Source organism: Drosophila miranda, chromosome XL (assembly GCF_003369915.1).
Source record: "Drosophila miranda strain MSH22 chromosome XL, D.miranda_PacBio2.1, whole genome shotgun sequence".
Lineage (NCBI taxonomy): Eukaryota > Metazoa > Arthropoda > Insecta > Diptera > Drosophilidae > Drosophila > Drosophila miranda.
This window is the reverse complement of record NC_046673.1, coordinates 16,174,332-16,196,667: the sequence shown is the minus strand read 5'-3', so window position 1 is coordinate 16,196,667 and position 22,336 is coordinate 16,174,332. Positions and strand designations below refer to the sequence as shown.

Genomic DNA, 22,336 nt, shown 5'->3' with positions numbered 1-22,336 from the left:
GCTATGTGTTTTGTAATCTTTTGAGGACTCCGCGTAGGAATGAAAATGGGCTTGGGTTTGTGGGTCGGTTGAATGGATATCTGGGGGGTAATCACCACTACTCACCCTCGCTGAGGCCAGAGCTGGCGCCGGGCGGCAGCATGCTGGAGAGCGCACTCAATGGCGTATACGATTTCGGTGGCTCGACGGAGCCGGGCCGCAGGACACGCTCCTCGGTGACGCTGGACTGGACACGATATTGCATTTTGCAGTAGGCCTCTTGGGCCGCACCATTGCTGGCATTCACATAGACGCCCGTGATGGTCACATCGGTGTCCTGGACAATCACAACGCTGGAGGAGGTCGGTCGGCTGCAGTCCTTGGCATCCTTGGTGCTGCTCGAGTCACGGTAGCCGCCGCCGGTGGTCGTGCTGCCGGTGGTTGTCGTCGCGTCCGTGTTCGTCTCCTTGGTCTCCTTCGAGTACTTGGAGTCGTTGCTCTCCTCGATGAGGATGTGACTGCTCGGCGGCACCTTGTCCTTGAGGGATGATTCCCTTAGTTCTCTCTCGCGTTCTCTTTCGCGCTCCCTTTCGCGCTCCCTCTCCCGCAGGGATTCCTTGGTCTCCTTTGGCTCCTTCTTGATGTGCATCTCCGTTTTGATCGGCATCATCTTGGTGGATTGCTGGACGACTGCCTGCATCTCCAGCTCGTCGTAGCTCTCGAAGCTGCTGCAATCACTGGCCAGATTCTTGTCCAGATGACGCTCCACCTCGTAGGTGGCCGCCACGATGGCGCTGGCATTCAGGCTGGCCATTCGCTTTCTGGCCAGGATCCCCTTGTAGTCGCCAATTAGCTCCTCGGTGAACGGTGTCTTTCGTTTCTTCGGCACTTGCTTCGGCGGTGGCTTCGGTTTCTCTGGCCTCTTGGCATCTGCATCGCTGCCACTTGGAGCCGCCGCCGCTGCCGCTGCCGCCGCCGCCGCTGCTGCTGCCGCCTTCTTTGGTGGCGGCTTCTTTTGGAGCTTCTTTTTCTTGGGTTGCGGCAGGGCCGGCAGCTGCATTTCATCCCCCTCGCTATCGCTATCGAACTCCCAGTGCTTGCCCACGCCCCTGCCGCCGGGCACGTACCGCAGCTCCCGTCGGGGCTCAATCTCTTTCGGCGGTGGTGGTGCTGGTGGCGTTGACGGTGTCGACGAGGACTCTTTGTCCTTGTCCTTGTCCTTGTCCTCTCCATGGCGCGGCGACTCCTTGTGGTTGTTGTCGTCATCGCTGCCATCCAATGTCCGTATCCGTGGCGGCTGTTGTGTTGCCTTCGAGAGCCCCAGCTCGTGGGCGGTCCGCGATTCATTCTCGTAGAGGCACTGCACCTTCGCCAGGGCATTGAGGGAAGCCATGCGATGACGCTTGGGGCCGCTGTAGGCGCTCAGCTTCCTCTCGTCCTCGGAATCGCTGCTCTCCGCAGAGCTATCGCTCGCGGGGCTATGGTTGGCAGCGGCTGCGGCTGCTGCCGCTGCTTGTGCGGCCTTCGACGCTGTGGGTTTCTTCTTTCCGGGCGGTGCCTTAGGCGAGGGTGACGAGGATGTGGCCAGCTTGCGTTTGGCCTGCTTTTTGGATGTGGCTGTGGCACTGGTCTTGGAGGCGGCCGCAGCACTGATCTTGGAGGCGGCTGCGGCACTGATCTTGGAGGCGGCCGCAGCACTGATCTTGGAGGCGCCTGCGGCACTGATCTTGGAGGTGGTTGTGGTTGTGGCTGCTACTAGTTCGGACTGTGCTTCTGCTGTGGATGCTGATGGCTCTTCCACTTGCTTATCTTTCTCTTTATCCACCTCCTTCTCCTCCCCTTCCTCCTCCTTGATCAGCTCTTCTGCCTTTAGCTTAGCCTCCTTTTCCTCCTGCTCTTCCTGCTTCTCCTCCTGGTCTTCATTCGGTTTCTCCTTGGGCTGCTTCAGCGGCTTGTTGTCCTCTTCGGAGAATTCCCGCAGCTGCTTCAGCGCTGGCAGCACCATCTTGATGGGCTCCTCGTCCTCGGAGCCCGACTTGAAGTCGTAAATATCCTTGGCACCCGCTCCGCCGTGGCCCCACGAAGGCATTGCCTTCTGGTTAGCCCCGCCTGCACCCTGCTGCTGCTGCTGCTGTTGCAGGCGAACCTTTGATCCCGCCGAGGTTTTTGTGTACTTGATTTTCGGCCGCTGTTTTGCTGCTGCTGGCGGTCCAGGACTCTCCACGGGCGTGGGTGTCGCTATGGGCGTTGCTGTTGGTGTGGGCGTGGGTGTGGGTGTGGGTGTGGGTGTGGGAGTGGGCGTGGGTGTGGGCGTGGCAGTTGGCGTTCGATTTGGCGTCGGTGTCCGTGTCCTTGTCGTGGCTGTGGCCGTGCCCACAATCTCCTCCAGCTCCATTTGCACGGGCTCCGTATTAGAGTCGGGCAGGCGCTGGGACGACGGATTCGACGCCTTCTTCGTGGCCTTGAGCACCTTTGCCGGGGGAGGTTTCGGGTGCTGCTCTGGTGCTATCGGGGCTGCTGCTGTCGCTCCTTTCTTGGCTGGCATCTTGCCCTGTTTTGTGGCAGGTGCAACAGAAGGAGCAGCCGCAGCAGCTGCTGGCGTCGTGGCTGGAACTGCTGTGGCCGCAGTCACTGTCTCCACTTTTGTCTTCTTTGCGCTCGTATGCGTTGCCTTTTTGGATCCTTTCGATCCTTGAGATTCCTTGGCATCTGTGGCACCATCGATGGTGGAGTCTGGTTCTGTTTTGGTCTCCGGCTTTGGCTTCTCCTTGCTGTCCTTCTCCTTCTCCGGGGAGGGACGCGGCGGCCGCTTCACGGGCATCGTTTTGCCCGGATTGAGGCTGGCTATCACCTTGACAGCGGCTGCCCGCGACTTGGTCTTGACGTTCTCCGAAATGGAGGACTTGGAGATGGAGCCCACGTTCAGGGGCCCCTCACCGCCGGGCAGGAGATTGTCGAATCCATGGATCTTGATGTCCAGACTCTTGAGCATCTTGTTGATGGCCCGCGCCTTGCCATCCTCCTGCCGCTCCTCGGGCGAGAGCTTGGGCGTTGTTTGGGCGCTCGACTTGGAGCCACTGCTGGTGCTGCTCTCTGTGGTTGGTGCTCCTCCTCCTCCTCCTCCTTGTGCTCCTGCTGAAGGATCCTTTGTCTGCCTCTTACCCGATGCTGATGCTGACGCTGACTTCTTTTCCTCCGGCTCCTCTGTGGAAGCTTTCGCTTGTTTTCCCACCCGCTTCTTCCCCGTCGTTCCGGACGCACTTGACGCTGGGGCAGATGTTGTTGCTGCTGCTGCCGCTGCTGCTGCTGCTGCCGTTGCCGTTGAGCGTTGGACCCGCTCGGCGACGCTGGAACGCTTCTTCGAGACCATCTCGTGGGGCTGCAACGAGAGCGAAAGGGCATAAATAAAGGGCGGGACACACAACAAGTCGATGTATACCGACTATGGGCATACCCTCTAAATTTCATTTATTCTGGACTACCTTTTCCCTTCTTTATTCGGACAGGCAGAACGAAGGGGTACAGGGTACAAAAAAAGAGGAGCATAGGGGGAGAGGATGATTCTGCTTCACACACACACACACACACACATTCTCCCTCTTTTTTCTCTCGTTTATTTAGTTCAAGTGTCCGCACGTGACAAACAAAACGGGAATTCTAGCTAGAATGTTCCTCGAATGGAGGGGAACTCCTCTCTCCCCCTCTCTCTCTCTCACTCTTTTAAAAATAAAGATAAAGAAGATTCCTCCCCTGAAGGGGGCAACGCGTTTGGAAGCAAGGGAATCCTCATAATTCGTATTGAAAAACTAGAAGCACACTTTGAAAAGTCCACTTGGAGTCGGGCAGGCGCTGGGACCGAGTTCGAGAACATTCTATTCCATGAAACGGTTAACGGTTAACAGTCAAACGGTACAATGCTTACCTTTCTCACTCTGGCTTGCTCGCACTCACTGGGCCGCTATGGCGACTGCGGCGGCAACGACGACGACGACGACGTTGACTTCGACGTCGATGGCCGCTGCTCTGCTGCTGCTGCTCAGCCACGCAACGGCACTCCTGGGCATCGGCAATGGATCTGGATACCGTTGAACGATACCCATTTGGCGCTTCAATCGGGAAGTCGGTTAACCCGCTTCCCCAAACCCACACACGGAAATATTTAAATGCGCTTTTTACAAACTTTTTTCGCTGTTTGTTTGTTGGTTTTTATTTGTTTGTTTGTTTGAATTTGTTTTCACCTTTTTGTTGTTATTGCACTTTTTGTTGCATTTTGTTTGATTTCCACAGCGGCCTACAATATGTGTACAAGTGAGTACGTTGTTTTGTGTGTGTGTGCAAATAAACATTAACGTAAACAATTTGATTTCGTCACAAAAATTATGCACAACGCACACAGCCGCACGTACGCGAACGCTGACACACACACACGCGCAGAAGGAAATCCCATTCACACAGGCACACACACTGAAAGAGAAAACCCATTCGAACGACACACACATGCATACATGCACATGGACAAGGTATATTCAATTTGAATGAAAGGCAATTCCCGTTCCCTCTCACTCTCTCTCTCTCTTTCTGTCTTTCTCTGAATCTAAATAAATTATGCTACTTAACAGAGGCCGCACTTTCGGAGTGACTTAACTATTTAGCCAGTGTTTTTAGCTTTTCCACTTAAACAAGTTTTGGCTCTCGCTCTTTTCTGCTGGCTTACTCTCCAATTAATGTACCTTGCCTAAGCACACACACACACACACTCCGTCCCACAAACAGGGCGCGTTTTCCCCCAAAAACGTTCATTTACACAATTTTTGTTGTTGTAATTTCCAGTTATTTTCTCTTCTCTCCACTTTTCATACAGTAACGGAGGCTACCACAGCCCCTCTGTCATCCATCCCCCTCCAAAAGCAAGCAACACCATAGAGGCTGGGCCTCCCTCCCTCTCGCACATACACACCCACAAACACACACGCGCCCGCACCCCCCTCTGTCAACAGTCAAAAAGAAAACGCTTTGGCGTGCCACACACAAAATGATGCAAACATTTTCCCAATTGGCATTCGATTAAGCCAAAAATGAGATTGTAAATGCGAATACGAGCGCCACCAACGCCACGAGTCATCAATGCCGCTTGTCCCTTACATTTGTAATCTTCAGAATCGGCTATAATATCCGCGCGAACACGCACTCGATAAACAAATCACAAGAAAAAAAAATAAATAAACCAGCCAGTGTGACCGCGGATTTATGTACCGTCTGACCCTCAGAAATATACCGAAATACAGTCTCATTTTCAAAATATACCGTAAAACTTAGCCCACCTAACCCCCCTCTATATGAACAGCTGAACAACTTGAGTTCCACCGCGGAAAATTATACTGTTTTGCAAATTCTTGCTGTATATCCATCCTAACCTTTCCAAGATATCTGTACTGCGCTAAAATACTTCAAGTTTCAGTATAAACACGACAATGTGTGCGTCGTTCTCTGTCCATGATTGGATCACATATTCCTCGATTTTGATATTCGGTTAAACTTCACTCGCTGACTCTGACCCGCAGCCGTGAGCACGTTTCATCCGATTGATCAATATCCTACTAGATTGGTTTAATTTTAGGACTTTTTTCATTGGGTGGGTTATGAAATAAGGTTTAAATAAAACCGGTCAACCAAAATGTTAATATTGTACACTAGAACTACACGGTAACTACACATTTGCTACATATCAACTACATATTTATGGATTCTGATTATGTACAAATGTCTGTACGTCTGACGGCTGCTATTCTCTTTTTGTAACTCCTTTTGCTGTTCCTCTTATTCTCTGCTGTTATCTGCTGTTCATCTGCTATTGATCTGAACTTGATCTGCTGTTACTGCTGTTGCTCTTCTGTTACTCTACTGATTGTCTCGTTCTGCTGTTGATCTGCTGTTAATCTGCCGCTGATCTGCTACAGATCTGCTGTTGTTGCTGTTACGCTGCTGCTTATCTGCTGTAACTTTGGTGCTATAGCTGTTGCTTTGCTGTTACGCTGCTGCTGATCTGCTGTTACTCTGCTGTTTGTCTGGTTCTGCTGTTTTTCTGCTGTTACTCTACTGTTTGTCTGGCTCTACTGTTTATCTGCTGTTGCTCTGCTGTTGACTGCCGTTACGCTGCTGCTGATCTGCTGTTACTCTGGTGTTTGTCTGGCTCTACTGTTTATCTACTGTTACCCTGCTACTGATCTGCTGTTGACTGCTGTTACGCTGCTGCTGATCTGCAGTTACTCTGATTTTACTGCTGTTGCTGTGCTGTTACGCTGCTGCTGATCTGCTGTTTCTCTCGTTCTGCTGTTTATCTGCTGTTACTCGCAGCTGATCTGCTGTTTACACATTTATTCAAAAGTGAACAAGCAAAATAACCGCCATAGACCCAATCATGGAGTGGCATTAATCAATAGTTAAAGAAATGCTGGTGTTGGTCTCTACCTCGGGATCCCTAGCCCATGCCCAAGCCCAAGCCCGATTCCAAGAGTGTAAATATGCCATTCGCGGGCATTCCCTTTGGCAGCATTTGCTTGTGCGTCTCGAGCGGCTCTGTTAAATCTACAGAATGTAACGATTGACGGTTAACATCATTTTGTTTAGATATGTAGGTTTATATAGCATAACTACTCATAAAAAAAAGGACAAAATGCACTGGTTACAACAGTATTTGAACTTGTCAGGTTGCAGCATCTCTGGCTCTAGTCCCATTCGCTTCTTGACCAAACGACACGAGTACGGAGCACCTTCTCGATGGACGCCAGCAAGGCAGTGTCCTCTTCGAAGGCCTCTTTGAAGCCATCGGCCACCTCACGGATGACCATCAGCGTCTCGCAGTACAGATTGGATCCCTGCTTATCGAACAGATCCACATCCCCATCCTCTCCCAGGGATCCGTGCTCCTGGACGGGTGTCTCCTGCGCCATCAGCAGGAACGGCTCCACAATGATATTAAATAGGCGCAGCAAAAAGCCGCTGTCGCTGCCGTATCTTTCAAGGCTGGCAATGAAATGCCTTAGGAACTCTGTAAACATTACGTTGGCGAGAATCTTCTTGGGCTCCGACTGCGGGTGCAGTCTTTGCCGCAACATCTGGTCAGCCATCACGGCCGCATCGTTGCGCAGTCCCTCGTCATCGTCCACCAGCAGGAGGAGCACCAGGCGCGCAAAGCGGCCGAGGATCTCCACATCGCCTAGGCAGAGCTGCTGTCCGATTTCGCTGCCAATACGCTCGCACAGACCGATGGCCTTGTGCCGCAGATAGACCGGCTGTGTGGCATAGCTTAGGATCTGTGCGTACTCCAGGAGGAGTACCCAGATGGGCTGCGACAGCTCCGCCTGGCGGTCCATCAGCCGCTTGATGGCTAGCACCAGGCCAAAGTGGACGTGAGCGGCGCTGTTCTCCAGCCCGAGCTCCAGCAGTTGTCCCAAGTCAATTATGGGATCGATGGGAAGCAGCAGCTGTAGGATCCCAATGCGGCCGGCGAGCTGCAGGCTCCAGCATTTGGGCGGACCCTGCTGGCCCCATTCGTACATCCGGCGGAGGCAGACGTGCACCGACGGGGACGAGGCGATGCCCCGGGCCAGCTCCCGACGCTGGTCGGGTGTGAGGGCCTTGTGGTAGCGCACAATGTCGCTGGAGAAGCTCAAAACCTTGACGTCCCCGGCATTGACCAGATCGAAATGCAGCGGCGGCAGGTCCTGCAGGACCACGTACAGCAACAGCTCGCCGTTCAGCTCCTCGATCGCCATGGGCAACGGCATTGGTCCGCTGAAATTGCACAGATCCTCGACAATGTGGTTCATGGCGGCCCCACGACTGTGGTCCAGTCGGTGCAGGTGGAGCCCAAAGATCTGAAAGATCTTCGGCGAGAGGCGCTCCTTTTGGCAGCGGCTGTAGATCCGCCCAGGCGTCAGCTGGTACACCTGCCGTAGCTCGACCATCACCTCCTCGTCCACCTGTCCTGGCGCCACATCCTCCAGTATGGCCACCAGCACCTCCAGCATCCCATTGAACAGAAAGACGCTCCGGTCGAGCAGATCGACAGTCACTTGTGGCAATGTCTTCAGCATCATTCTGACCAGATTCGGGCGGCTCCAGCGCAGGCGTCGGTACAGCTCCAGCATGAGCAACTCCTGGCCATGGATCCGGTTGTGCCTCAGGATTGGAACATCTTTAAAGGCATCCCTTTGCGAGGGCGGGGCCTGCGAAAACAAAGATGGAGAAAAATCAGAAGCAATTCTATCTCTTGGGAGGAATTTTGGGGATCTGTAGGATCTGACCAGAAGGAATACCTAAAGAATACAGAGTCGCGATTCAGTATGGGTATTACGGAGATATAGGAACACGCGATCTGATCGAATAGAGGATTTCTCATTACGAGAAATATTCAGCGTTTTAGAAGCAATTATTCTGGGGATATATGTATATCGGAGGCAGCAATCCATTTGTAATCGATTTTTTATCGTCAATCGTTATTAATCGATTGATACAAATTTTGTTGAAGAGAGGAATTATGAGAAGATCGATATCGATAGGTTAAAGATAAGGAAATTATTAATAATCGATATATATCGATCTAATCAGTTTAGAATACCAAGAATAACCATCAATGATTGTTAATCGATAATTATCGCTCGCTTAAAAATAGAATTTGCAATGGAAATCATTTGAAGTCCTTGAGAAATCAGAAGGAACGCCGTAATCATGAGAGATTTATGAGCAAACAGAAGGAGAAGGTAGAAGGGGGAGCAGAAAATGTAGGATAATCGCCAATGAAACACACTTACGTTTAATCGTCCATGCAGCACCATCATTTGCACTAGGATGTGCCTCATCCGGACAAAGGCATCCCGGTCGTCCACAAAAATGCCAACCACCGCCGCGGCCTTCTCGCGGGTCAACACATCCGCACAGAGGCTGATCTTCAGCAGATCCGGCACAAAATTGCTGAGCTGCAAAGAGCGAAAATGTAGAGTCGAGTGAACGTTCAGTAGTGGAGATGGGGCCTCACCTTCAGTGTGGACTCGGCGCCCTCCAGCGACGAGGGATAGAGGCGACTGAGCAGCATCAGCATGCTCTGCAAGTGGATCTTCTGTACGCCGTGCAGCGCCCTGGGCCCGAGGGCGGCCTTGGCCAGGCCCTTGCTGAAGTAATTGTACAGCTCCGGATAGCGTGTGAAGAATATGCGTCCCGTCATCCGATTGCGTACGTGCAGCTCGCCAGCGTCATCGCGCGGCCGCTCTACACCGAAGACACGGACGACGAGCGTGGCCAGCAGCAGGCTGGCACTGTTCTGCTCCGCCCAGTCGGTGGCCAGCAGACCGTCCAGCGTGCAGATGATGCCGCGCGCCACAAACTCTCCCACCAGATCGGCCAGCTCGCTGCTGCGGAAGAGGGCTCGCATTATGTTGAGCGCATGGCAGCGTGCAGCGCCTCCTGCTGCTCCAGCAGCACTGTCGCCACGTGGCGTCTCGCACACCTTCAGCAGACGGTTCATGCAGCGATGCAGGGTGTTGTGGGTGCCCAGCTTCAACTCCGAGCAGACGAGGGCCTGCAGCATGTAGGGTATGCCGGCACTGCGACGCGTGGGGCACAGACGAGACTGCTGCTGCTGCTGCTGCTCTCCCTGGATCATGTCAAGAGCCTCGCTCACCCAGGCGGCTGGCAATTGATTGAGCGCGGCCGCATCGCTGTGCCAGAAGCGGCGGCAGAGCATGCTGAAGCCCACATACGCCTGCTCGAAGGCGCCGCGATGCTTAATCTCGGCCAGAAGCAACAGGAAATGATCTCCAATGGCTGTTAGCTGACTGCCGCTCAGCAGATACGTGTGATCGTCCTTTTCGGCCTGCTCCTGCTCGAGCGGCGAGCGCTCCACTAGACCGCCCAGTATGTTGGACACCTCCTTGATGCTACGCCAAGCACAGAGCAGCACCATCTGCGGTGTGGTTTGAATCTGGCGCAAGGCCTCGGCATCCAGGCGCCGCCTTAGGACATTGGCCACCTGTTGGTCCGTCTCCTGGTCACTGGCCTCCGGCAGGTAGCCCTCGGGCGCCACACTGCTCACCACCGGCAGCACCACCTTGCTAATGGCCATGCACACGTCGACCAGCTCCTGCACATACTGCCGCCAGAGGGGCTCCCTGGCCAGCTCCTCCATGGCTAGCAGCTCGACGAGGTGGCGACTGGCCAGCAGCAGGCCATACATGGGACTCAATTTGGCCCCCTCTGCGAGATTTGTGGTGGCCAGGGCCAGGGCCTCGCGCAGCGGTTGCAGGCACCACTGCAGGGCCGCATAGATTCGCGGCTGATAGCGCACCCCACCCTCGGGTAGGGGTACGGCCGGTACCAGCTGCGTCTCCACCTCCTGGGCCTGGCAATGCACTTGCAGGAGATAGGCGCCCGTCAGCGAGTCGGGCGGACGCAACGACTGCAGCAGCTCCATCACTCTGTCCGGTACGATGCGCGAGCATGGCTGCAGCTTGATCAGCAGCTGGGCGGCCACCAGTTTGTTGTGCTCGTAGCTGTCCCACAGGCATGCCTCGACGCGCTCCGCCTGACTGGCGGTCAGTATATCGCCCATGGGCATGTCCAGGCGGCTGCACAAGAGCGTACAGCTCTGGAGGAGTCGCAGCGAGAGCCAGCGGCGTCCATAGTTGGCCGAATGAAAGAGATTGTCGGCCAGCAGGGCCATCAGACTGCGAAGATAGGCCATTTGATCGGCTCCTGTGGCGCTGGGACGCTTTCTGTGCTCCGCCAGGCAGAGTTCGATGCGTCGTACCACCTTCAGCATGTGGCCAAAGCCCAGCTGTCGTATATGGGCGCTGGGATTGTTAATGTTGTGCTTCAGATAGAAGCCAATAATCGCACGCTCCTCGGCGCTGACCGGCTCACTGGGCCGTGCGGCCGCACCCACAAAGCGCAAGGTAAGCAGCCGCAGATGATCGTCCTGCCCGACTAAGGCCTCTCGCAGCCTCTGGCTGTGCTCCACGAGCAGGACCTGCCGCAGTTCGCTGGACTCTTCGTTGCGTGCGCTCAAGATGGCCGTCAGGGTGGTGCTAAAGGGTACGGACGTGTCGGGCTGCAGCCAAATGTGGCGCAGCGTTTGCGGCTCCTCTTTGACGGCCTGTGTGATCAGCCCCTCGATGGCCGAGAGCCGCTTCGTGTTGTCCTGGGTGGCCTCCAGCAGTAGGTCCAGCCACTGCTCGCGCCAATCCTCGAAAGACTGCTCCTTGCGCGAGGCCACCATCATGGCTGTGTGAGAGGGGGAAATGAATGAGAGAGGGGAGTTGTGTGGGCAGAGAAATTGATTTGCTCACCTCTGAAGAGCGAATCGACGGCATTATCCACGCCCAAGTACTTGGGAAATACGCTACCAAACAGGCTGGGGCAATGCCTGATGGCCTCGCGTGCCCCCTGAACGCCGACAAGTTTCTCCACTGCCAGACAGCCGGCGGCCAGGCTGCCGCCATCCTCGAATCGCACATAGACCTCTTCGAAGAGCCCCGCCAGCCCGCAGGCCTGGCCATGCTGCAGGATCTGCATGAAGATGCCGCCGCACATGTGACGCACCGAGTCCGTGGCACTGCAAATGTTGGCCAAGGCGAAGCGCTGCATCGCATAGAGGATCCGCTCGTAGCCCTGACGCTGCGGACCAGCCGAAAGATGAGCCACTGGCGCACCCAGACTCTTGGAATAGCCATGGAAATGCTTGGCCATGTAAACGAGAACATTGTTGACACTCCCCTCGTGCGCCGTGAGGTCCATCAGGCGATCCACTATGTCCGCCGCACGGCTGCCATATCGCTGATAGTCCTCGGGCAGCAGGACGTTCAGGGCTGCCGCCTGGATGGGCAGGTACTCGATTGGCATGGCCTTGGACCATTTGTCCAGATAATCCTCGAAACGATCAAAGAATCGGGTATTTTTGCCAATCACTAGGCCGGCAATCGAGCGCACATCCCACGGGGTATCACTGTGACGAGCCACCTTCTCGGCCACCACTTGAACTGGCAGCAGGGACTCCCCGCCCACCAACTGGTCGCCCCACTCGGACAGCACGCCCACATGGAAGCGCAGCACATTCTGCACAAACAGATACAGTTCGTTGAGCCGCGTGGGCGATAGCTCCAGGACAGCGCTATTACTGCAGGGACAGAGGAGCAGATTCGTAGCAGATTGAAGCCAAAGCTAAGCCGGGACCCAGCTGGGACTCACCTGATGTCCAGCCAATAGCGTTCCAGGGCCATGCTCAAGAGCGGCAAAAAGCTATGCAGCTCATGGCCGAGGGCCTCCCGGCCATAGGCGAAATTCTGCAGACACGCACTGGCCGACACAAACACATCGTTCACCTGGTCATGGGTCAGCGGCTGAGGCGGCTCTGTGGCCGAAACTGTGCCCGCCATTTCGCGCAGGGCCTCACGCAGTGCGGCCACCAGTTGTGGCTTGGTGTGCTGTGGCTGGCCCACCTGTTTGGCCAGAGCCTGGTCGGAGAAGAGCCTGCCAGCGGAAAGGGAAAGAGGGATTAGTTCATGGTTCGTTTCTTTCTGGTTTAATTCGTACTTGATCAACTGATTGCGCACAGAGTGCTTGAGGGGACTGGCAAAGAGCACACTGGCCAGAAACTGTTCCACGGCCAGACGACGATCCTCCTGTTCCTGTTCCTGCTCCTGCTCCTCCTGCTGGGGCTGCTGCACGTGGGATCCATGGAACAATGTCCGAATGACGTTCACCTGCTCTGCACTACTGGAGGCCGTCGAAAACTGCTGCACAAAGCTGTGGGGCGCTGGAACAGACCAAACTCTGGCATGTGACAAGTATGGAGACGGCTGATGCGGCGGTGGCTACTCACATGCCTTCCACTTGTTGGGCACCGGCACGAGGGCGTCGCGCAACTCCGCGAAACGCTTGGGATGGGCGCACAACTTAATTGCGGCTACGCGTAAACTTAAATCGTTCATGGTTCTTTCTGCTTTTCAGAAAATATAAGAGGAACACGGTTAAACCTCTAATTAAATCAAAAACACGCCGGGAGCAACAGCTCCCTGTTGCTTGGCAGCACCACACCACTGTAAATAAACTGTTTAAGTTGCAAAATATTCCTCGGTTTTGATATTCGGTTTAATATTACTAGCTAGCTAGAACCCTCAGCTCTCAACCTACAATTTTATCCGATTGATTAATTAATTTCCTACAAGAATGGTTAGCTTTAAGTTCTCATCTGTATTGGATTGTATGTAAAATAAGGTTTAACCAAAAACGGTCAACAACAATTAAAACTAAATTAAGTTCTTTACATGGGAACTACAACACAACTACACATTTGCCACATATTAACTACATTTTTATGTTATCACCAAATGCGTCACCTGAAGGGGAAATGTGTAAGTTTCAAAAATTTTAGCCGTTTTTTTTAATATAAGCTCTATGGAAAAACCTCCGCTATCCACATTAAACATGCCCTTTTCCGAAATTTATGAAAAATTGAAATTTTGATAGCAAACTATCAGGAATTTGATGCTGGTTACGAATTAGTATTCGATGTGGCCTGGGACATGGCTCTTACTGGTATTTATATACAATTTCTACATTAGGGCATTGGGCAAGAGGGGAGTCAAAACGCGTCTTAACAAATACTGAAAGGTACTAGAAAATACCAGGAAAAGTATAATTGCGATCCCGATACCGATCTCGAAATACTACGTTTCTGTTTAGCTCGCTAATAGTTGATTATAAATTATATAAATATTATATATGTTTTCTATATAACGAATTTATTACCAGAACACTTCAATTCTATATTCTGCCAAAACGAATTTTCCGTTTAACGAATATCCCTTGAGATTCGCTATGTGGAAGTTCGACTGTATCCCCTGTCCTTGTCCCCTTTTTTCGGGTGAAACATATGCGGCAAAAATACCTCCTTCACCAAAAAATACCAAATGAACCGTTACAGTCAACAGTGCTGCCAATCGAACGCAATAGCAGAGAGAGGGAAGCACTGTTGCCCTTCCTCCAACAATAGCGTGGCAAAGGTATGGCAAGCAGAGGGAGTAGATGGATTAAAGGAGGAATTTTTAAAGGATGGGTAAATCTTACAGATACCACGGAAACCCTGAGTGTGGTGGGAATCGGATGGGCAGGGATATGCAGGGCAGAAAGCGTAAGCGTACGTAAACGACAGCACCACGTGACTCCTGTCTGGAGTTGCGTCAATCTATGAGTCGAAACACATAATCAGCCATGTGCCGAGTCCTGGAAGCAACGAGTACGTGAAGGGTGGGTTTTAAGACCAAAAAATTAATGCGTAAATAGAGATTCGACTGTTATGGTTGTTCTTACAGTAAACAAAAAATTAATGCGTAAATAGAGATTCGACTGTTATGGTTGTTCTTACAGTAAACAAAATTTTTTTTATTAAATAGATTACAAAACATAATTTGGACACTTCAGGGGTATTTTAGGGGGGGGGTGGTGGCTGGGTGACTATATGAAAGAACTCTCGTTGGCATTCCCATTGGAGGCAGCAAACTGCACCAACGCCTTGATGCGTCGCAATAGTGAATCATTGAAGCCCTTGCACTTGACCGTATACTCTTCACTGGCGACGATCAGCTCCGAGCAGAAGGTCTCGTTAAAGGTGGAGATGAGATGCTGCTTCAGCTGGAGGATCTCATCGGCGGTGGCATGAAGCACGGAGACGCTGCCGTTGCCGCTGGAACTCTCCAGATTGCTCTCGTTGATGGCACTGCGATTCTCGCTGGCAAATATCACCGCATTACGCATATAAAAGTCCAGATGGATCCACAGCAAATACAGATTCTGTTCGGCTATAAAGACGGCCTGCATCAGTTCGTTGCGCTTCTCCTTGTGCCGCTGGCTGAGCTCCACGTAGCTATCTTTACCTGCAAAAATGGGCGGTGGGCAGTGTGAGCCAATGTTTGGGACCAGGGACCAGGGACCAGGGACGTGTACTTACCGCTCGGGCCGAAGCAGATGTTGGGCAGCGAGGAGCGCTGCTCCAGCAGGTTGTCGGCATACGACTTCTGCGAAAGGTAGTAGCCCACGGAGCCCTTCAGCTGTTCGATGATTGTGTGCATAATGGCCGTCAGCTTCTTGCCGTCTGTCCTGCCAGTCCTACAGAATGCCAAAAGATAGAGAACGTGTGCCTTTGGTGGATTATTCAAGCAGAAATCAGAAAAGCCAGTCCCTTACAGTGGTGTAACATCATTGACTATCGTCGTTAGGAGAAACTTGGAGGTGGTGCTGTCGCGGACATGACTGGTCACCGCGTGGCGGCAATAGAGCGACAGATTGGCGGCAATGTCCAGGAAATACTTGACGTAACGACTCTTCTGGCTCTCGGGCAGGGACTCCACCTCCTCCTGCTGGAGTATCTGGCAAATGGTGTCCTCGGTCACAGTGAAACGGCCAAAGACCACGATCATCAGCTGCTGCAGGCGATTCAGGCGATTCAAGAACTCCAGATCGCGCTCCTGCACGTAGCTAGCAGCCATATTGGTGCACAGTTCGGGCGTGGAGGTGCGCGAGAACAGATTCGTGATCGACGCCAGCTGCTGCAGGTGCCCCAGGTCCATCAGGGGCGTGGCCGTGCGCAGCATCGTTTCGACCATGTCGATGTGGGCGAACAGAAAGTTGAGCACCTGGTGGGCGGCCGAATCGTTCTGCGGTCCCAGGGAGCTGACAATGCCATCGCAAAGGGCCAGGGCCGGCTGCAGGATGGAATGGAAACGCTTAGACGTGCTCGGCAGAAAGCCCTCCGGATCTTTTCGCAACTGGTTGGCCTTCAGGTCCGGCTGCAGGTCGTACACCCGCATATTGGACAGGACGCCCAGGGCTCCTTCGGCGAGCAACATGCGGGCACCCGTCTGCGACAGGCGCGTGAGGAAGGCCAAACGGGCCTCGTAAACGTACAACTGCCGCAGATTGTCCGGCACCGGTTGCAGGATCGCGCTCAGGGCATCGTCCGATTCTGCGATGTTGTTCAGCAGGTGCTTCAGGTAGCCGCGCGACACCACAAATTCGGTGAGCGTGCTCACCGCATCCAGTTCAGAGATCATCTCCAGGCAGGACAGCGCCAGCATGCGGCAAACATCGTGTCCGGTCACCGCGTCGTGGCAGATCGAATCAATCAGCTTCTCCCCATAGACCCCGATCACCTCCGCGGCCATCTCCTTGAGCCGGTCCTTATCCTCGTGCCGCTGATCGGTGACGGCCTTTTGCGATTTCTCCACGCGCGAGGCAATGCTGTCGAGAGGAATCCAGAAGTAGAATGATAAAGGGTGCTGCTAGGGGGGCACGCGAGGGCTTACCTTTCATGAAAGTCCACCTCCTCTTCGGTGCGCAGACGCTTCACGATCCGCAGGCAATTGAGCAAAGCCGTATAGAGATTGATGCGCAGATTTTGCGACTTGACGCCGCTCACCATGATCCACTCGACGATGCGTTTCAGGATGAAGCGCAGATTGCTCGTGCTGCCCGTCATTGTGACGCTGAGGTTCGACTGCGAATGGGCGTGCGAATATGAAAGGGAAAGCGGCCCGTTGACCAGGCTGTTGTCGCCGTTTTGGGCGGCGGCCACATCGCTATCATCGCTGGTCCGCTGATCCTCCAGCTGGTAATAGCAGATGCGCAGATTGGCCAGCAGCAGCAGGATCGTTTCGGTGATCTGTATGGAGATCTCGATTAGCGGCTGCACGGGCTCCACCTTCAGCAGCATCTTCTCGATGATATCAATGATGTACTGACGCCTCAGGGCCGGCGGCAGCAGGGCCTCGGGCATGCTGCTGAACAGTATCTGCACCAGCTGGCACCACGCATTCACAAACCTCAGCGTGGCGACGCGCTGTGTCCGCACGCGGTTCACCTCGATGGCGTACTGCAGCAGCACGGTGATCTCCCCACTGATGGCCTTCCGCTGGCCCGTGGCAATGGTGCTCTGCACCGTACGCAGCTCTTCGTGCAGGACGTCGTGGAGTTTGCGAATATTTATCATCAGGTATGGCTCAGAGGCAGTGGCAGTTCCGCTCTTACTGCCGCTGCCTGGACTCGGTCGGGGGCGGGCTTCGCACTCCTTGAGCACCGTTTTCGTCAGCACCGGATCGAAGAACTCCAGGTGCGGCTGGGGCGCCGTGGCATTCACCTCGAACACCAGACATTCCAGCAAACGATTCGCATGCAATCCTTGGGTCTTATCGGGCATCGCGGGTATCTTAACGGCCGCCGCGACGGGGCCCAGGTCCAGGCCATAGAAGCTAGCGGAGGCTGTGCCACTCAGTATATCGTTGTTGAGGTCCTGCGGCATGCCGGGATTCGCACGCTGCCCATCCGACTGGCCGCCCAGCAGGAGTATGTCGCACAACAGATTGTAGCGCGTCATCTGGCCATGATTGGCCGCCAGGCGCACCTCGACCGCCACACAATTGAGCAAATGGCTCATGGCGTGCAGCATAGAATCCTCGCGGTGGCGACGAAACGGCATGGCGCTCAGATGGCGCAGCAGGAAGTCATTGCAGGTCAAGCGGAAGAAGCGCAGGATGATCTCCGAAGTCCGACGATTGGCGCACAGGCCGTGGAACAGCTGATAGACTCCCTGCACCAGATGGGCCGTATGGGGGCAGTATTTCTCCTGGCTGTGCCGTTGGCTCTACTCGAATGGGATTAGAAAGAGAGACAAACATAAGTCCATCGATGTGAAGGAGATACAGAGAGAGAGAGAGAGAGAGAGAGAGAGAGAGAGAGAGAGAGAGAGAGAGAGAGGGGGAGTACAAACCTCGAGATACTTTTCCAGGACCAAAACCAAGGAATGCACACAACAGCACTGCATTTCAATGCCGACCTGCTGCTTATCCCTGGCCATAAAGTCCCTGAGGATATCGATGCCCAGCAAAAAGTAAACGAAATTCGGCGGCGCTTGACACAGATTGAGTCCAAAGAGCTCGACCACAGCCTCTTTGATCTGCAGATCAATGCCGACGGACATCTTCCCATTGAGGGCCACCACTTCGTAGCATGGGCCCAAGGTCGTGTCTCCGTCCTCGGGACCGCTGATGTCCGCCTCCGATTCATCCTCGTCGACGGCCACACTCGGCGGCTGATGTCCTCCGTGGTGGAGCATATCGTCCATGGCCTGATAGTCGTTGAGCACAATCGAATCGAGGAGCTCTTCGTTCTGTTGGGCCAAACGGGCGTCCATTTCCAGGCACTCGACAAATCCCTGGCGCACCTCGAGCTTCTCGTTGCTGCCGAGGGCATACATATTGAGGATCTGTGAGGGGACATTCGGCAGCATGGTCACCGCGCTCAGTATCTTGATGGCCGCCAGCGAGTGCCGCGGCAGCCAATTGTTATAGGTCACAAACTTAATGATTTTCACCACGTAATCGGGTCGTCGGGTGCGCGGATTGATGTCCAACAGCATGCGGTTCAGTCCCGACAGCAGAATGGGACTATTGGCGGACGAGTGGGCCTCGAAGAAGGCATTCTGTTTGGCCACCGCCACCTCGAGCAGCAGTAGGGCGTACAGGGCGCACTCCTCCAGCTGTTCCTTGCCCCGAAAGCGCTTGTACTCGTCCAGCCGCTCGCGGGCATCCTCGATGATGCGCAACAGGAGCTGCAATAGATGCGATTTCACCTGCAGCTGCAACATCACATGGTAGCCCGGATACGGCTGCTCCTCGCGCAATTCCATAAAATCGCTGGCCTTCGGCCGGTACGTGGCCAGCAGATAGAATAAGAGCTTCAATCCCTTTGCGGCCACCTCCCACATTTCGCTGGGGTCCTTGTACGAGCGACTGTAGACCCTGAGGATTATGGAGTTCATCAGGAAATTGAAATACGGATCGTAGCCAGGTTGCCGCGGGCCGGCGCCCAAGCTCCTGGGCATATGGGTGGTCATCAGTGTGTGGAGCAGCTGGAGAACGCCGCTACTCAAGTTGTACGACTCGAGACGGCTCTCGTTCTGCTCGATCTCCTCGGCCAGGCTGCACGGGCTCTGTCCGGCCGCTGCCGTCGTCACCACCAGCGTGGGTATTATCTGCGAGTCCTCCAGCTGGAACCAAATGGCACGCGCCGTCTCCCTGGACTTGGCCAAGGCCGCCAGCGTAAACATGATCTCTGCCTTGAGGGCCAGCGGTGTGGCACACGCCACCAATCCCAGCAGCACCTGTGGCGCCTGCCAGCTGGTCTGATCGCACATCATCACCCGGGACACGCGATCGTGCTCGGCCACCGCGCGCATGATCCCCATCACAGCCACCAGATGCTCCGTTTCTCGCTGAGTTATGTTCCGGGGCTGCGGGGCTCGCCGCGTGAAAAGATCGCCATTGGAGGCACTGCCCGGGGCCGTATCGCTGAAGGCATCCGTGCGCATGTTGCTGCAAAGGGAACGAGGCCGAATTAAAAGCACAATCTAAACCAATCCACGCCCTCCCCACTCACCTGTAGTAGCTGGACAATGCCTGAAAGAAGTGGTCCCAGCCCATCGAAAAGCTCGAGGAGCCCGATGGCGTGTTCTTGAGCAGATTGAAGGCACTGCGGGCCGACAGCTCTGTGCGCGTGAGGCCCGTGATCATCTTCAGGTACGACTTGAACAGCGTCTGTGGCAGGAGTTCGCTGGCCAAGGATATAAACTTGAATAGGGACACAGTCCGGGAGCTCTTCATGGCATAGAGGCCGGCATTGTTGCCGCTGCCGCCGCCGCTGCCGGCTGATGTGGCCGTGTCGCTGACCCCCCAATACTCGTTGCAGTGGGTGTGGTTGGCCCGTCGATCGCCGTAGAGACGGGACACGCACAGCATTAGCAGCTCGAAGTTTGCGTCCAGATTTGGTGGCGGCTCGAGGCCTTCATTCAGGAAACTAATCACCGTGCGCGCGGACTCGTCCGCCCGGTTGCGCAGCTCGGCCACTTTGGCATGCATGAAATCAATGAAATCGGTGATCAGTAGATGCGCCCGTCGATAAATGAACTCCGTGCTGCCAAAAGAGAAAGAGAGGAGGGCATCAGAGGGGGGGTCAAGCCTCAAGCATTGACTCTTACTCACTTGTAAATCATTTCATTCTCCAGCAACTGACGGTAGATGAAACCAAAGACATTGGAGGCCAGTGCCTCATCCATTAGCTGCTCATCGCGTGGTATCACCGCAATGGCGGCCGCCTGCATCTGGCTGGGCGCATGCCGCAGGCTGGCCAGGGCCAGGGCAAAGCTGTACTTGATGATGGCATCGAGGCGCGGCGTCTGCCATTTGGCCTGGTCGTACAAGGCCTCGTGGAAGCTCTTGGCAAACTCTGGATCCCATATGATGGGCAACCGGCCCGTGTACGGATTAACCGCATCCGAGCTGAGTAGCAGGGACGTATCATAGGAGTACAGCAGAGCCATCAGCATAATGACTGTCACATCATCGATATTGCCGCCTGCATTGTCGCTGGATTTGCATGCCGCGAGCATTTTCATCAGACGTATGGCATTGCCGCGGGGCAGGCCACGTTGGGCCGAATAGTTGAAGAGGCTCATGGCCACAGCCTGGCGGATTTCCTCGTACAAGGCCAGCACTTGATTCTGATGCTTTGTGGAGCCAAAGGCGCGATTTTTGGTCAGCATAAGGTTCTGTCAACAGAGGGGGAAAACTGAATGTTACTAAAGCCCAGTGGTTGTGAGAGAGGGTCCAGTAGATCGTTTACCTCCTTGACCACATCCATTTCGGCGAGTATATCCAGCAGGCGGGACAACAAATTCGATTCCTCCGTCAGATTCTGCACATAATTATTCACCAACGAAAGGAACTGCAGACAAAACAACAAAAAGAAAACGCCATTAGCTTTTACTTAGTGCTGGCCAGGAGCTAGCTCTCTTCCTACCTCTCTGGGCAGATCTGTCACCCAGGACACGCCACTGATCGTCTGCATCATATCGCGCAGGGCACAGGCCATGGACTTGCGGCCATCATAGTAGAGCAAAACGGCAACCAGGCCACGGGGCAGCCCCGGATGATGCATCTGCTGACGCTGGGCCGTGTACAGCAGCTCCACGGCGATCAGCTCATCCAGATCGAACATGTCCGACAATATGATGGCCTCATCGATCAAGTCCTGAGACAGTATCAGCTTGTGGCCCTGGGCGCCCACTGGTATGCCTTCCGTGAGTCCGGCCCTTATCTGACTGCGGCTTTTCTCATTCTTGGGCTGCAGGGAAACGAAGCACAGAAAAAGTGTCAGTGGCATAGACTATGTGGGGGAGCGGAGCCTTACCGGGTTGCGTAGAAAATTGGTAAAGTTATGTTTGTTCTTCTTGAGGCACTGCTCCAGATCGCCAATGAGTTCTTTTGGATGGGCAATCGCCTGCTGCAGTGTGCCATAAAGATGCTTGCATGGCGTCCACATGTCCTCGGTCATGCCTTTGAAACACGAAAAATACACACAAAATACGTTTAAATATAATGTAGCACATTACTTAGGATGTCTCCCTACACATACCATCCATTTTTAATTTGTTTTCTATTTAATAAACCGAACTGAAACAACAGATAAAAATAAAAACGCGGTTTTTGTTGGAATCGGCGGCAGTGTCACTGCCGGCATTTATCGGCCTGAAGCGCGGTCTTATCGATAAAATATAGCCCGTCTGACCCTCAGAAATATACCAAAATATACCGTCTCATTTCCAAAATATACTGACGAATTGTTCAAGTTCCCTCCTTATTCATCGTCTTTGATATTTCATCGAATATTAATAGCCAGATAGGACCCTCAGCTCTGCCCACATTATTTTGGTATGAGTATTAAGTGAGTATGGAATGTCAGTTCATATTTTACATGCTGTTGGAATTTGAAGACTGTTGCTTGTCAACCGGAGTATGGGCATTTGTATACCCTATACTCAAGCTGTTTAAAAACAGTAAATTAATAATGACCTTGTCATGGATTGAATTGTTTTTGACCTGTCCATACATGCAATTAGTTGGTCTCTAGCCTATTCTTGGTCTCTGTAAGAAGAGACTGACAAGTTTCTGTACACATTGAAGACAGATGATATCTTTGTTTCCTAGGGTATGCAGAATTTTGGCCATTGTTGCAGGGAATTGTTCGGATGAAAAATTCCTCCAAGTGCGAGGATTTCCCACCACAAAGTAGAGAGAAAATCCCAAAAAAAAAAAACAGCAAGTGCCACGAAACTTGAGCCCCAAATAGAAATTGTTTGAAAATGAATGAGCAGCAAGGATTTAAATGCAATCCATTGGAATAAATGACGCACGGAAGTACGATTTGAGAAAGCGAATATTCGAAAAACCGACGTATGGACGTTTCTATACCCTTT

General features: G+C 53.6%; 3 protein-coding genes across 5 annotated transcripts in view; all 3 read right to left on the bottom strand.

Moving 5' to 3' along the window:
* The window catches only part of LOC108158260 (AF4/FMR2 family member 4), a 46,522-nt gene extending 42,300 nt beyond the window's left edge, over positions 1–4,222 (bottom strand). Inside the window, exons 1-2 of the mRNA XM_033388934.1 lie at positions 3,902–4,222; positions 106–3,358 (exon numbers count right to left, since the gene is read on the bottom strand). Of these exons, the coding sequence (XP_033244825.1) occupies positions 106–3,349 (3,244 nt within the window). The 5' untranslated portion in view covers positions 3,350–3,358; positions 3,902–4,222. The remainder of the gene's footprint in view (positions 1–105; positions 3,359–3,901) is intronic.
* A 2,374-nt stretch (positions 4,223–6,596) lies between these two features.
* Positions 6,597–13,547, bottom strand: LOC108164656 (thyroid adenoma-associated protein homolog). Of its 2 annotated transcripts, XM_017300508.2 has the most exons (8): positions 13,371–13,547; positions 12,854–12,970; positions 12,565–12,787; positions 12,220–12,501; positions 11,322–12,148; positions 9,017–11,256; positions 8,793–8,957; positions 6,597–8,207 (listed from the first exon to the last, which is right to left on the bottom strand). In XM_017300508.2, the coding sequence occupies exons 2-8, from the start codon at positions 12,960–12,962 to the stop codon at positions 6,705–6,707; spliced, it is 5,349 nt and encodes a 1,782-aa protein (XP_017155997.1). In that variant the 5' UTR covers positions 12,963–12,970; positions 13,371–13,547; the 3' UTR covers positions 6,597–6,704. The 2 variants fall into 2 exon arrangements, with proteins under 2 accessions (XP_017155997.1, XP_033247662.1); XM_033391771.1 differs by lacking the exon at positions 13,371–13,547 and having other exon boundaries at positions 12,854–13,308.
* Positions 13,548–14,382: 835 nt separating this feature from the next.
* Positions 14,383–22,336, bottom strand: part of LOC108154078 (nuclear pore complex protein Nup205) — a 31,890-nt gene continuing 23,936 nt past the window's right edge. The window contains exons 1-11 of one of the 2 annotated variants that reach the window (XM_017284197.2): positions 21,496–21,615; positions 21,271–21,416; positions 20,881–21,204; positions 20,704–20,805; positions 20,064–20,629; positions 19,462–19,995; positions 17,795–19,397; positions 16,335–17,668; positions 15,217–16,269; positions 14,981–15,138; positions 14,383–14,906 (exon numbers count right to left, since the gene is read on the bottom strand). In XM_017284197.2, coding sequence (XP_017139686.1) covers positions 14,488–14,906; positions 14,981–15,138; positions 15,217–16,269; positions 16,335–17,668; positions 17,795–19,397; positions 19,462–19,995; positions 20,064–20,629; positions 20,704–20,805; positions 20,881–21,204; positions 21,271–21,416; positions 21,496–21,502 — 6,246 coding nt within the window. In that variant the 5' untranslated portion in view covers positions 21,503–21,615 and the 3' untranslated portion in view covers positions 14,383–14,487. Of the gene's footprint in view, positions 14,907–14,980; positions 15,139–15,216; positions 16,270–16,334; positions 17,669–17,794; positions 19,398–19,461; positions 19,996–20,063; positions 20,630–20,703; positions 20,806–20,880; positions 21,205–21,270; positions 21,417–21,495; positions 21,616–22,336 lie in introns of those variants that run through there. The other variant, XM_017284189.2, reaches the window with a different exon arrangement.